The 15,497-nt window shown below is 52.0% G+C and overlaps 1 protein-coding gene across 1 annotated transcript; it reads right to left on the reverse strand.

Annotated features, from left to right (window-relative positions):
• Positions 1 to 613: 613 nt before the first annotated feature.
• Gpx3 (glutathione peroxidase 3) lies at positions 614 to 8,375 on the reverse strand. Its single transcript, XM_048334301.1, has 5 exons — positions 8,204 to 8,375; positions 3,815 to 3,968; positions 2,200 to 2,317; positions 1,766 to 1,865; positions 614 to 1,573 (listed from the first exon to the last, which is right to left on the reverse strand). Exons 1-5 carry the CDS (start codon positions 8,288 to 8,290, stop codon positions 1,352 to 1,354), a joined length of 681 nt encoding a protein of 226 aa, XP_048190258.1. The 5' UTR covers positions 8,291 to 8,375; the 3' UTR covers positions 614 to 1,351.
• Between the last annotated feature and the right edge of the window lie 7,122 nt (positions 8,376 to 15,497).

A 15,497-nucleotide genomic window follows, 5' to 3' on the forward strand; every position in this document is an offset into this window, starting at 1 on the left:
CTCCATCAGTCAGTGTTCTCCTGGGCCCCTCCCACTACACACCTCTCCCCATCTTCCTGAGAGTGTCACTAGCCTTTGGGGTGCAATCAGGAGCACTGGAAGGAATCAGGGGACGTAGCTTTAAGTTCTGGTTTTTGGTGTTCTGCCTGTTTTGGTTGGTCATGGGGCTTGAACTCAGGGCCTGGGAGCTGTCCCTGAGATTTTTTTTTTGGCTCTCTACCACTCTGAGCCACAGCACTGCTTCCGGTTTTCTGGTGCTTAATTGGAGATAAGAGACTCAGAGACTTTTCTGCCTAGGCTGGCTTTGAACCACGATCCTCACATCAGCTTCCTGAGTAGCTAGGTGTGAGCCACCGGCACCCAGCTTCCATTCCAGTTTTCACTTCACTCCAGGAGTCCTGGGCCTCGGCCTCTCTGCTCAGCTCTAGCTGCCTCTGAGAACGGTTGGCGACAATGAGAGCTGTCGTGAACTGGCCAGATCCGGAATGAGAGAAGCAATTTTGAGCCCAAGTAGAAGCCACCATACGAGGACCCAAAGCATCCCCTCTTCCCTTCCTTCGACCTTCACCTTCCCCGTCCCCCAAGTGGGAAGAAGCACCACAGGAGACTCAGCTGCTGTAGAAAGGCCTTTACTGGGCAGGCGGGTGTGAGAAGTGCCAGTGGACAGGGTGAGGGGAGAGGGCCTGCCCTCAGAAGGTGCGGGGTGGCATCCCTGCCCAGGGGCGTCAGCCTGAATGCACTAAGGGCTGGCCCCACAGACAGGCTCAGGGGAGGTCCGCCCACGAGGGCTTTGGGCCCCTCCCTCATGGAGATGCCACGCCTGACCCCGGGGACACGGTCCTCACTCTCACATCTGCCTTGGCTGATCTCAGGGAGCACTGTGGGGTAGGGACGGAGGCTTGGGGAGGGCTCTTCAGGAAGGAGAGAGGCGGGGCAGTGTCGTTGGGGAGGATTTAGTGGAACCATTGAGTCAGTGACCCCAAGGTTGAAGTCCAGTTGAATTTAGTGCTAGGTTTTGGGAGGGCTCTGGTGAGAAGCGGAGAGCGAGGACTGTTGTTCAGCACACACACAGCACAGGTGCCTCCGTGGTACGCAGGCTCGGGCACTGGGACAGGCTAAGGTGTGGCTGTGTCCCCACAAGTGCATACACACATGGTCACACATTGGAGGCACGTGTGCAGACCCCCCCTCCCCGAGCATAGTGGTATACACACGACTGCAGGCACACATTGTGCCAGGGTGGGGGGGGGGGCCTTGGGTAGGAAAGGAGGGGCGGTTATGGTGGTACGATGTGGCTGGAAACGGGGTTCCCTCCTGAAGAGCGTGGTGGGTGGGGCTGGGGCGGGCTTCTTTACTTCCCCTGGGCCCTCAGGGCTGCCTGCTGCCTCATGTGAGCCAGGATGTCCATCTTGACGTTGCTGACCGTGGTGCGGTGGTACCAGCGCATGACTGGCTTGCCGTTGGGCCCCACCAGGAACTTCTCAAAGTTCCAGCGGATGTCATGGACCTTCATGGGCTCCCAGAAGAGGCGGCCAGGGGAGCCCAGGAGCTCCGCCGTGGGAGGGCAGGAGTTCTGGAGCAGGGATGGAAGAAGAGTTTGGGGTCCTTCCCAGCACCCTCCATCCCACCGTCCTCCCCAGGCCTCTGTGATTCAGCCATGACTAGAAGATTCTGAGGCTTTTAGCCTGTCCCAGGCCTCGTCTGTGGGCTGGGGCCAGCAGCCAGGGTCAGCGGGGAGCACTTCCAACCTAGGCAGTGCACTCACCTTTAGGAAAGTGTAGAACTTCTGCTCCTTCTCCCCATTCACGTCCCCTTTCTCAAAGAGTTGGAAGTTAGGGACAAAGCCCCCACCAGGCCGGACATACCTGTGAGGAATGGTCTTTAGTGGGTGCTAAGGAGGCAAACAGAGCTCAGAAATGAGGGAAGGGACAGAGCAGGATCAAGTGGGGGGGGGGCACCATCGACTTGGGGTCATCCCTTCCAGCTTGGTCAGTCCCTTCTCAGGCCCAACTTCAGGCCCAACCTCTGCTGTCGTGCCCTGTATGGCCACCCATCCCTCACCTTCACTTCCTGTCCCTTCCTGCTGTCCTCCTCCCCCCCCCCACTAAACAGGTCTTCTAGGAACAAGGAGTGGCTCTGAGTGGCCTAGGGGTCCATCAAGGGCTCATGGCCTCCTGGGGTCTCAGGGTGAGCACTCACTTGAGGCTGGGTAGGATCTCTGAGTTCTCTCCTGGCTCCTGTTTTCCGAATTGGTTGCAAGGGAAGCCCAGAATGACCAGACCAAATGGTGCAAGCTCTTCTTGTAGTGCATTCAGTTCTAGGCCAGAGAGAGAGCAGAGCAGATGGGACGGCCTGGTGAGGAGCCGTTCCTGGTAGGTACCACTGCCCCCTGCTCACCCATAGCTGACATCAGAGGCCTGAGGAGGAAAGGACTTGCCCGGGACCACCCAGTGACTTTGAGGCAATGCTGGGATTCAGGTCCTGTCTTTCTGACCCTGCTGTGGATGGAGTGAAGATTTGAGGGAAGAGAGAAATGTCCTTTCTGACGTAACAGTCTTGGGCCAGTGGCTCAGACCTGTAATCCTAGGCACTCAGGAAGCTGAGATCTGAAGTTGCAGTTCAAAGCCAGCCCAGGCAGGAGAGTCCATGAGATTCCTGTCTCCAGTTAGCCACCAAAAAGCTGCAAGTGGAGCTATCGCTCAAATAGTCAGCTTTGAGCAAGAATGCTCAGGAACAGTGTCCAGGCCCTGAGTTCAAGCCCCAGGGCTGGAACAAAAAAATAAAACACAGTCTCCAGCCCACTGCCCAAGGCCCAGTAACTGGGCTGGTTGGCCAAGGACAAGGACTCCTGAGAGTATTCAGGAGCAAGAGCCATCTGTCCCTGGACAGAAGGCAGAGGCCTTCCTTGGGGGTAACATGGGAGCTTCATAACCCTTTTCTGGGAGTGCAGGAACCTAAGCAAGGTCTTAGCCAGCTCTCTGGTTTCCCTAGCACCCTCTGGCCTTGTATACGATGTCCAGCCTGTCTCTTGCTCAAATGTACTCTAGCCTGCTCAGAGCACTCATAGGGCCCTGCACTCTGCTGTCTTCTCACAGGAATTCGCCTGTGAGGGCCAGGCAGGCTCAGGGCCAGCCAACCCTCACCCCACTCCCAATCCCTGCCAGCCCCACCCTGCCAGCCTTTTGTGGATCTTTTCCTGGGCGTTGTCAGAGGCCTTCGGCCTGCCTGTTCCCTTGGGCTCCATTCTCTGCCCCAGTGGAGGGGAAAAGCATTTGATCTGGGTCAAATGGCGGATTCTGTCCCTGCTAGCCTTGTGACCCTGGGTAATTTGTTCATTTGTTTTCCTGCTGAGCCTTGGTGTCCTCATCTGTTGATTGAGCAGAAGGGCAGGCTGAGCAACATTACCTTAAAGGTTTATTGTAGAGTGAGCTGTTGGATGTGGCCTGCCCTCCATCCCTCTTGCTATGTCCCCAGCACACACTGGGGCCCCAGCGGGCCAAGGCGGATGGGGGTAGGGGAAGATGAACCTCTCAGCCAAGCTCCATCCCTTTGCTTTCAAAATAGCTGAAGGGCTCAGGAATCAGGAGGATCTAGAACCTTCTAGAATGTATTCAAAGGCAATCAGACCTCAGGCTTGCCTGATATACTGCAGAAAACCGGGGGGAACCTAGTGGAGTATGAGGATATGGGTTTGGAATTTCTCAACCACAGCCACCACCCCCTTTTTCCTTGACACAGAAGCTCCTGTGATTGAAGTGTGCTCAAGTGGTGAAATCAGATCTGAAGAAAGCAGTGGGGGGGCGGGGGCTCTTACCAATGTATTGGTCTGTCAAACCTCAGTAGCTGGCTACATTGACAAAGAGGACGTATTTGCCAGCGTACTGCTTAAAGGGGATGTACTCCTCTCCATCAATGGTGAGGGCCCCATATTCGTAGATGGTACCGCTCACACCATTATGGCAGTCAGTCTGGAAGAGAAAAACCAGAAGCAGCGAGCAGTTAGGGCTGGAGATGACTTAGGAATAATGACATCCACATCTGTGTCAACTTGGGAGCAGTTGCCAAGCTTAAAGGGGTGTGGCCCCGAGGGAGCTGGTAGTTGGGCTCTGAGCATGGCCAAGGAGAAGATGGGGTGGCTATTGCAATAGTCCAGGCTTAGGCTACTGTGAAGGAAAAGCTGGTCAGAGGGTGATTCAGTGGCCAAGATGAGGCTGTTGTGAAATGAGGTAGTAGGACCAGAGGCTTGGAATGGGGAAAAGCTCTACCTATGACAGAAAAAGTCACGTGCCTAGCATCAAGCATGGACAAACAATACACCGTCCAGTCTGCCCACCTGCCCCTCCTAGTCAGCCTCTAAGAGGAGGAAGGACAGAGCCTAGCCCTGTGGAGTGGGCTGTGAGACCTGGGTTCCACCTGCAGCAGGGTCAGCCATGGGTGGCCTTGACCTAGCCCCTTCTCTTCCCTGGGCCTTGACTTAACTCAATCGTTTTCGTCGCAGAGGGTCCCCAGTGTCAGGAAGAAAGCCAGCAGCAGGATACTGCCTCTGACACCCCCAAACCTCATCCCTCACCCCAATGACAAAGCTCCCAAAAAAGTGTCGTTGGATGGAACATGATAGTGAGGAAAAAGCTTGATGCCATTGTACATGATGTCTGGGGCCCTGCGAACCTACGAGAGGAGGAAAGATCAGGAATAACTGGTATAAACTTGGTGTGAGAGAATAGAGAGGACAATTCGGGAAAACGTGATGCTGAGATAAGGTTCCCCCATACACACCTCATCCCGGGTCTAATTGGTGAAGGGCGTCACCCGGATGGCAGGGTGTGCCGCCACTGGGACTCGGGAAAGCCTCCTGGGTCAGGGTTACCACATCTCTGTAGGCCTGCTGAGCCAGGGCTGGCTGGCTGCCTCAGCCAGGCCATTCATTCCTCAGCGGTTTCCAGCTCTCTTCTTGGCTCTGGTGCAAATTCCCTACTTTCCATACGTCTAATATTCCACACCCCATGACTTTACATGGGTGCTGGGCCTAGACTTGAGCTCAGCATTTGTCCTGCCACAGATTGGGCTGGCTTTCCCCTTAAAATGCAAACAGATGCTAGGTGCCGTTGGTTCACACCTGCAATCCTAGCTGAGATCTGAGGATTCTGATTCAAAGCCATCCTGTATAGGAAAGTCTGTGAGACTCTGATCTCCAATGAGCCACCAGAAAAACTGGAAGTGGTGCTGTCCTTGAGTAAAACAGGGACAGTGCCCAGGACTGGTACATACGCGCACACACGCACATACACACACACAATATCACAATCACAATGCATACAGAGCAGAGAATACAAACAGCTCCCTAGCTGGTCACAGAAAACTAGCAGTCAGACAGCAGAGCCCCATCACATCCTTCTACTCCAGGCTGAGCCGAACTTGATCTCTAGGAAACAGTGAGAAAAGTCATGGGGTTGCCTAAATAGCTATGAGATTAATTAAATCACCAGGGTTCATAAACAATGGGAGGATTACCTTTGGAGGGGGGGGTACATTTTCCAGTAGGGGCAGGTGTACAGAGTCCCTTCATTAGATATTGGATATCATAATGATATCTCCAATGGGAAGGATAAGTGTGACAACCTTTAGGCTTCCTACTGTGGCCACTGAGCCCCAGGGTTGGTGGTCCATGGTGGGCGGAGTCACAGCCTTGAAGAAGGAGGGGAGACAGGACAGGCAGCCAGAGATGCCTTCATCCTCCCGTAACCAGACAAGAGATGAGTTTCTGATGGCCTGAAAGTTGGGAGTGGGGGGGGGGGGGAGAATGACAGCCATGCCCTTAGCTATCTAGGGCAGCTGGTCCTTGACTTCCTTCTCTCAGTACCCATTGGTGGGATGTTGGGAAAGGAGGACTAGCCTGGGAGGCTGGCGTCCTCTAGGCCTTGAAACACCTCTCACTCTGGGTGAGCATGCTTTTTCCCTCTCAGCCTCCAGTTGCTCCACTGTAAAATGGAGTCCAATTCGGGGCTGTCTGAAGAGCCCTTCAGCCTTGACGTCAGCCTGTGGTTCTGTGATTCTCTCTGCCTAGTCACCTAGAAACCAGCGGTTACTAGGATCCCAGACACGTCAGCAGCTGTTTAGTGTCTGCAGCTTCTGCACGGTCTTTTTGTCTAGAGCAAAGGACAAGAAGCCTGGGCAGCCATAAGCTGGACTGAGGAGGGAACGGAGCAAGGAAAGGAGGGTTCCCTCCTGGCTAGCCCCTCCCTTGGATTAGGAGGTGGAAAACATCCCTGGAGCTGAGTCGCCTTTAGCCCACCCCATTCTCCACAGGGCCCCTCCCCATGCCTTCCTCTTGGGTGACAAGTACTAGGGCATCTCGACTCCAGGGACCTGGGAGGGGAGATGGCATAGCTAGACTATCCTTAACCAGCAAGGCCTGGCTGGCTGTTTAGGATACAATCACACTTCATCCCAAGACTTGGTCCTGCTCTCTCCAAATCCATCCAGAACTTCCCTGAGTTCTTTGAGAAACACGTGATTCTGACGAGTTACTCATGGAGTCCACATGCTTACCTTCAGCCCTCCAAGGGCAGGTCTGACTCTTCCCCTCCCTGGCTTTCCTCACGCTGACAAGATAGGGCTGACTCCATGGTGCTGGCCTGTCCACTGACCCCCTCACTCTACTGTGTACCCTACTCTTTTTTGTTGTTGTTGTTGGTGGTGGTGGTGGTGGTTGTTAGGCTTGAATTCAAGGCCTGAGCTCTTTTGCTCAAGGGTAGTGCTCTACCACTTTGAGCCACAGAGCCACTTCAGGTTTTCTGGTGGTTAATTGGAGATAGGAGTCTCACAAAGTTTCCTACCCAGGCTGGTTTTGAACCAGGATCTTCAGATCTCAGCCTCCTGAGTAGCTAGGATTACAGGGATGAGCCACAGTGCCCAGCTTCATACCCCACTCTTGAAACCCATTCCTGCTCAGAAAAAAATGCCTTCTGAGCCATTGGTTAGGAATAAATAAGGCTGGGAGGAAGAAGGATTTTGAAGTCATACAGTCTTTAGACTTGACTCCAAGGAGGGGAAGACTACTAGATTTTAGGCTGAGAGTAGAAAGGGGCTTAGGTTTGGGTGCTGATAGCTTACACCTGTAATCTATTTAGGAGGCTGCGATCTAAAGATCACAGTGATTTAAGTCATAGAGCACCAGCCCTGAGTGATAAAGCTAAGGGACAGTGCCTACACTGAATTCAAACCCTGGTATTAGCATGAAAGAAAGAAGAAAGGAAGGAATGGGAGAAAGAGAAAAGAAAAGAAAAAAAGGAGGGGCTTTTAACAGGCAGAAGTACCCTGCTTTGGGAATGAGAGGTAGATAGAATTTTGGAAATAGCATCATGGACTTAGAAGATCTTTATAATAAAGGCCCAGAGCATTCCTATGCAAGGTGCATGTGTGCGTGTGCACGTGTGTGTGTTGGGAGGCTGGAGATACATCATCTCCTTGGGTTTCTCCCTACTCCTGGTTTCTGCCTCCGTACTCTGGGGAAGAGGAGAGGTTTGCAGGACCCGCCCAGCCCCTCCTGACCTAGGAGACACGCCTGCTAGGTCATCATCCCTCCTTGTCCCCACTCCAGCTTGAGGACAGACAGGCTGGGGGCGGGGGACTTGGGACCCATAGTATTCCCCACGGCCACTCCAGAGCTCCTTCTGACCCCGATCTCTCTCCTCTTCTCCCCAGGCCCAGGGCTCCACATGGACATTTGCACCTGCCCAGCACAGCAGCTCCCCAAGACGGGACCCCCCCAGGTAACAGCCTCCCCTCTGGGTCACGCGGGGGGTGGGGGTGGGGGGGGAACCTGCAGGGCCAGGCTGGAGGGCAGATCTCTGGGTTTTTGGGTGGTGATGCCCAAGCCCATCCTGGCCTTCCAGAAGCGGGGTGGTCGGTACTGATGCCATATGCATGCAGCAGAGCACCCCGAGAAAGCAGAGGGGGACGACACTGTGACCCACCCTCCCCTTCCTTCTGCCACTTGGAGACCCCAGGTCCCCGCGTGCGTTCGATGGAACTGAGAAGCGATGGCGATCGCCCGCGGGGGTCCCCGTGGCACGTGGGGTGGGGAGGAGGCAGAGTTTGGGGCGTCCCTTCTGGAGGAGAGCCCCGGGAGCCAGGTGCGGGTGGACAGCCAGGATCTGGGTTCGATTCCCCACGTCCCACACCCTTGGGGGTGCAAACTCACCTTCGACTTCTCTTGTGCCCGGCCCGGCGGGACGAAGCCGGCCAGGAGCAGGGAGAGAAGGCAGGAGGCTCGGAAGAACCGGGCCATGGCGGGCTGAGCGCGACCCGGGCTGGCTGCTGCCGTGGACGCGGTCGGATCCCAGGCCAGCGTCCGTCTGAGGTGTCCCGGGCTCCCAGCCACCTTTCAAGCCCTCGGCGATGACCAATCCGCAGCCGGGCCGGGGCCGGCGTAGCCAATCGCAGGGCGGCTAGGATTTCAGGGGCTTAGTCGGGCCCGCCCCCTCGTCCTCCCCTTCCCCAGTCCCGGGCGACGGTGACATCAGCAAGTCTGGCCAGAGACAAGGGAGTCCGGCCTCTCCTCGATGGGCACAGCCTGGCCCAAGCCCAGTCAGAGCCACGGTGGGGGGCGGGGGCTAACTGGCCCCCCAGAAACTGAGAAGGCTCAGCTCTGGAAGGCAGTTCCTAACCCTAGGCGTTAAAAGCATCCACCTGTGGGCCTGGCCCTGGATTTGAATATTTACATTTCCAGCAAGATTTGAACTTAGACCTCCAGGAAGCTTAGGAAGCAAAGTGTGGGGCGCTGGAGTTTGGAATGAATCCTTCCTCCCTAGCTAGGAGGCATGGGGACACCTCAGCTAGATAACATTTATTCCTGTGTCCGTCTCTCTTTCCCTCTCTCCTAATTGACATATAAAATTTATATGTTTATGGGACACAGATCAGGAGGATTGCTGTTGGAGATAAGCAAAAAAAAAAAAAAAAAAACACCCCAAAGTTAGGAAGATTCCATCTCCACAAATCATTCATCTGTAATTCCAGACACATGGAAAACATAGGAAAATTGCGATTCGAGGCTGGCCTGGGACAAAAAAAATACAAAACCCTATCCAAAATAATAATAGGAATAAGTAATAATAACTAATCACAAGTCAAGTAGTAAAGTACCTGCCTACCAAGTGTGAGGATCTCAGTTCAAACTCCCGTAACACTCAAAAAAGAAACAAACCAGAACACCCTGAATGCTTACCTAGACAGTCTTTTTTTTTTTTTTGGCCAGTCCTGGGCCTTGGACTCAGGGCCTGAGCACTGTCCCTGGCTTCCTTTTGCTCAAGGCTAGCACTCTGCCACTTGAGCCACAGCGCCGCTTCTGGCCGTTTTCTGTATATGTGGTGCTGGGGAACCGAACCTAGGGCCTCGTGTATCCGAGGCAGGCACTCTTGCCACTAGGCTATATCCCCAGCCCCTTACCTAGACAGTCTTGAACACATTGCTTTCCCCTCTCTGTGCCTCAGTTTCCCCACCTGGCTGATGATGGGATTGGTTAACGATCTCTAAGACCCTTCTGGCTCTCATTGGATGGTGTGCTTTTAAGTGATGGACTTAGCCCAGGACTCTTTGGAGGCTCAGGAGCAGTACTTGGCCCAGGGCTTAGTACACAGCAGGTGTTTAAATGTTTGGCATAGGTCTGGGGATATAGCCTAGTGGCAAGAGTGCCTGCCTCGGATACACGAGGCCCTAGGTTCAATTCCCCAGCACCACATATACAGAAAACGGCCAGAAGCGGCGCTGTGGCTCAAGTGGCAGAGTGCTAGCCTTGAGCGGGAAGAAGCCAGGGACAGTGCTCAGGCCCTGAGTCCAAGGCCCAGGACTGGCCAAAAAAAAAAAAAAAAAAAAATGTTTGGCATAATTAATCACTACATTGGTTTCTGCTCGGAAATACTGACCAGCCAGGCCAGCTGTAGGTGTGGGCTGTCCAGGCACACTTGTGTCCACAGACAGGGAAGCAGAACTTGTGACTAGGCAGCTGGTATGAACCCCACCCCCACCCCACAGTCATCGGGGGCTGGGAGGGTGGGGGGAGGGAGAGGCAGAGGCAGAGAATCTGCTTTTAAATATCCTTCCAAGTATATTCCAGGGGTAGCCTGCCTGACTTCAGGCTTAGTGATATGATCCCTAGGACGAGGTACCCTCTAGAAATCTCTTCTGACTTGAGACACTGTGTCTTTATTATAACTCAGGAAAGCAGGGTCCACATGGATTCATGAAAGATCTGTTCCCATTCTTCACAAAGTTTCCCCTTCCTCAGACCACAGCACACTGACGTGGAGGAAACCTCAGAGTCTTTATATGCACAAGGCAGAGACAGGACTGACCCAAACTATGTGCTCCACAAATATTTACACCACAATTTAGGGAAACTTGGAGACAGACAACAATTTGCTCAAGTTCCCACAACAAACTGGCGGTGAAAAAGAGACCAGAATCCCAGGTCTTTAGACGCCAGTCTGCAGTTTTTCTCTATATTCTGTTTCTTTTGAGGTTCATAGTTACCCAAAGGCACAAACATCTACGTATGGAGTTTGTCAGAAATCCATTGTTGATAAGCATCTGTAGGCAACAGGTTACCCTCCAAGTTTGTGCCTAGTAACGTGTCAAGCCCCCTGAGGGATGTCAAAATTTTCTAGAACGTGTAGCCCTTCTTCTCAAAAGGGGTATGCAAACAGGGTTGCTCGTGGCTCACACTTGTAATCCTTGCTGCTCTAGAACCAAGGATCTCATTTCTAAGCCAGCTCAGGCAAAAAAGTCCATGAGACTCTTTATCTCCAGTAACCACCAAAAAGCTAAAAGCAGAGCTAAAAGTGGCGCAGTGCCAGTCTTTTTTGTTTGTTTGTAGGTCATGAGGCTTGAACTCTGCGCATGGGCGCTGTCCCTGAGCTCTTCAGCTTAAAGCTAGTACTCTATCCCTTTGAGCCATAGCACCATTTCTGGTTCTCTGGTGGTTCATTGGAGACAAGAGTCTCACAGACTTTCCAGCCTGGGCTGGCTTTGAACCATGATCCTCAGATCTCTGCCTCCTGAGTAGCTAGGATTACAGGCATGAGCCAGAGGCACTTGGCACAGAGTGCCGGTCTTGAATGAGGGGGGGGGGAGAAAGCCAGACAAATGTAAGAGGTACTAAGTTCAAGCCCCAGTCAGTACTGGCACACAAAAAGGGGAATTAGGCATCAGGTGAGGCACCTTAGGTGGGCCGGCACCTGAGGGGGAGTACCGCTTCTTTGGTCTTGAGGGACTTTCTCTGGAGGAGAAAGAAGGAACAGAGCTCTGAGGCGCTGCTGCCCCTGGATTTCTTTTTTAATTTGTTTTGTTTTTGTTGCCAGCCCTGGACTTGAACTCAGGGTCTGAGCACTGTCCCTGGCTTCTTTTTGCTCAAGGCTAGCACTCTGCCACTTGAGCCACAGCGCCCCTTCTGGCTGTTTTCTATATATGTGGTGCTGAGGAATCGAACCCAGGGCTTCATGTATATGAGGCAAGCACTTTACCACTAGGCCATATTCCCAGCCCCCTACCCCTGGATTTCTCTGCCGCCGTAGACAAGTCACTTTCCCTCTGTGGATCTCAGCCCATCTGTTACACAAGGGGCTTTAACAAGCCTTCCAATGTGGGCTCTGTGGCTTTTCCATTCCCAGAGTCTAAGGAAAGCTATGATGCAGGAAATTCAGACGTCCTGACACCATGGCAGTGGGCTTGGGGCTTGGGAGAGCATGCCAGGCCTTGGCGAGGGCCTCGTGTGCAGTCCACTCTTGGGGAACCACGTGCCAACAAGTATGAAGATGAGAATAAAAACAGTACTATCCGGCCTGAATCTGGAGCTCGAACTCAGAGCCTTGGCCCTTGCTTAGCTATTTGGCTCACAGCAGGTGCTTTACTACTTGAGCCACACCTCCACCGCTGGCTTCTTGCTGGTTAATTGGAGACAAGAGGGATTTCTCTGCTGGAGCTGGCTTTGAACCACAATCCTCAGCCTCCTGAGTAGCTAGGATTACAGGCGTGAGCCACCAGTCCTGGCACGCACAGTCTTTTCATCAGCAGTCTTTTTCAGTACATTTGGTTCATTTGTTCCCCGGAGATGAATGTTTTGAAAGATGTTGTTCACCACCAGGCAGCTGCTAATTGCTCTCAGGTTAAAGTTCAAATTCCTTAATGCTTCCCAGAGTGCCCGCCCACCGAGCGTCCCCACTTCCCCCATTCGGTCTGCGCTTTCCCTACTCTCTCTCAGCACCCCGGGTGGCAGTCCTTCCAGCTCTTTCTGCCTGACACTCTGATCTTTTTTTCCAGTCCTTTCCTGAAGCTGTCTGCTAATGTCACAGGCACTGTCCCTTAGCCTTTTCTCTGCCTTTGAACCACACTTCTCAAATCCCGGCCTCCTGAGTAGCTAGGATTCCAGGCATGGGCCACAGGAGCTCAACTTTGCTTTTTTAACTTTTTTTTTTTTTTTTTTTTTGGCCAGTCCTGGGCCTTGGACTCAGGGCCTGAGCACTGTCCCTGGCTTCTTTTTGCTCAAGGCTAGCACTCTGCCACTTGAGCCATAGCGCTACTTCTGGCCGTTTTCTATGTATGTGGTTCTGGGGAATCGAACCCAGGGCTTCATGTATACAAGGCAAGCACTCTTGCCACTAGGCCATATTCCCAGCCCCGCTTTTTTAACTTTTAAACAACTTTATTGGGATACAGTTCATATCGTTGAAAATGCTCAATTCAGTTGTTCTATTTCATTCACGATACGTTCAACCCTTACCAATTTTTGACTTTTTTTGTGGGTTTTGTTTGTTTGTTTTGTGTTTTAGAAATCAAATCTGTCATTTAGCTATTTTTTTTTCCTTTTTTGTTTGCCTGAACACAGGGCCTGGGTGCTGTCCATGAGGTCTTATGCTGAAGGTTAGCACTCTGCCGCTTTGAGCCACAGCTCCACTTCTAGTTTTCTGGTGCTTAATTGGAGATAAGAGTCTCGTGGTCTTTTCTCTCCAGGCTGGCATTGAACCACAATGCTCAAATCTCAGCCTCTTGAGTAGCTAGGATTACAGGTGTGAGCCACCAGTGCCAGTTTTACCCTTTAACTATTATCTCCCATAACACACACACACACACACACACACACACACACACACACACACACACACACATTTTAGGGCACATTGAGCTAGACACCAGAAAAGTTTATTAGTAAAGCAAAGGAAAGATAGAAAGATAATACTCAAGGGCTAGGACTGTGGCTCAGTAATAGAGTACTTGCCTAGCTTGCATGAATCCCTGGGTTCAATTCCTCAGCGCCACATACACAGAAAAAGCCAGAAGTGGTGCTGTGACTCAAGTGGTAGAGTGCTAGCATTGAGCAAAAGAAGCTCAAAGATAGTAGTGTCCAGACCCTGAGTTTAAGGCCCAGGACTGGCAAAAAAAAAAAAATATAGCACAAAAACCCATTCAAGGGTGCAGGCACATCTGAAAGTAGGTGCAATGGTCTATCATGGTGAAAAAGTCGGTTGGAATTTGGCTCAAATTCACCTGAGGATACATGCTGACCTTTTTTTTTTGCCAGTCCTGGGGCTTGAACTCAGGGCCTGAGCACTGTCCCTGGCTTCTTTTTGCTCAAGGCTAGCACTCTACCACTTGAGCCACAGCACCACTTCTGGCTTTTTCTGTGTATGTGGTACTGAGGAATCAAACCCAGGGCCTCATGCATGCTAGGCAAGCACTCTACCACTAAGCCACATTCCCAGCCCACATGCTGACCTTTGATCTAGCACCTGATATGTGTAATCATTCTTGCTGTTATGTTGTTTTATCAGCTGGGCCCAGAGATAGCAAGGTTAGTTTGCTCATAAATGTTTGAGCATCCTTTCCAGGGATGGAGAGCTTTTGACCTACAGACAGTTAAAAGGCCAAATGAGGTGCCAAAATCATTTGGTAATTACAGGCCAAACAAGCAGTGCTTCTCGTGGGGGCCATCCCAGCCTTCTTCCTGTATCGATTATTTTGTTTGGTTTTTGTTTTATTTGCCAGTCCTGGGGCTTGAACTCAGGGCCTGAGCACTGTCCCTGGCTTCTTTTTGCTCAAGGCTAGCACTCTGCCACTTGAGCCACAGCGCCACTCCCGGCTTTTTCTATATATGTGGTACTGAGGAATCAAACCCAGGGCTTCATGTATACAAGAGGAGCACTTTCCCATTAGGCCATATTCCCAGCCCCTGTATCGATTATTTTGTGTAACCTGAGAATGTGATAAATACGCAATGGCCCATGGCAGAAAACTGTTTCCCACTTCTGTGTGGCCACTGCCAGGTGCCCCATTCAAGACAGGCATCCATCCTTAAGATAAATATTTACCTTTGTAAATACTTCTTTTTGTGCCCTGAGGAGTCATTTTCCCAAGAGTTTGTTGGGATTTTTGGGTTTCCAGGATACCTATATTACAGTTTTGGGTTTTTTTGTGTCAGTCCCGGGGCTTGAACTCAGGGCACTGTCCCTAAGCCTCTTTTGTTCAAGGTTGGCACTCTACCACGTAATCCACAGTTCTACTTCTGACTCTTTTGGAAGTTTACTGGAGATAAGAGTCTTACACACTTTCCTGCCTAGGTTGGCTTCGAACTTTAATCCTCAGATCTCAGCCTCCTGAGTAGCTAGGATGACAGGCTTGAGCCATCAGCTAACCCAGCACAAGCTAGTTTTATTTTTATTTTTTTATTTTTTGCCAGTCCTGGGGCTTGATGACTCAGGGCCTGAGCACTTTCCCTGGCTTCCTTTTGCTCAAGGCTAGCACTCTGCCACTTGAGCCACAGCGCCACTTCTGGCCGTTTTCTGTATATGTGGTGCTGGGGAATCGAACCCAGGGCCTCATGTATACGAGGCAAGCTCTCTTGCCACTAGGCCATATCCCCAGCCCCCACAAGCTAGTTTTAATTCCAAGCCTTGAGCATGCTTTTCTGCATCCCTGAGCACTTTTTACAGAGGCACCTCTGTGCTTTTTTTTTTTTTTTTTTAATGCTCTTGTTTTGAGACATTTGCAGGGAGCTCGGTGCCTACCTTTCTGCCTGATGGATGAACAGGAACTGCACAAGACAACAGAAGGCTTTAAAAAAAAAATGCCGACGCATCTTGTCTTCAAGAAAGACAGAACAAGAAAGGCAATGGAAGCCAGAACCAGGAACAGCAGCCTCTACCACTGCTGAGTAAGATTTTGCTTCTGGGGTCAATAGTAGGTCAGCCATTCCAACAGATGCATCCACAGGAAGGCAGCAGAATAGAAGCTCTCCCTCACCCCCCACCCCCCTCCCCGCCCCATCACTTGGGTGCCAACTTCAAACAGTGGCCCTGTTTTGTAATCAGAAAGGGATTGCAGAACCCAGGTGGGGCCTTGGAGCTTCTGGTTTCCTGAACAACTGGCAGAGCCGATCTCAGCCAGGAAGCAGGGAGTCAGTCCATCAAGAGGAGAGTGGGTGAGCTGAGATTTTTACATGAGAC

This window comes from Perognathus longimembris, chromosome 25, assembly GCF_023159225.1.
Source record: "Perognathus longimembris pacificus isolate PPM17 chromosome 25, ASM2315922v1, whole genome shotgun sequence".
Taxonomy (NCBI): Eukaryota; Metazoa; Chordata; class Mammalia; order Rodentia; family Heteromyidae; genus Perognathus; species Perognathus longimembris.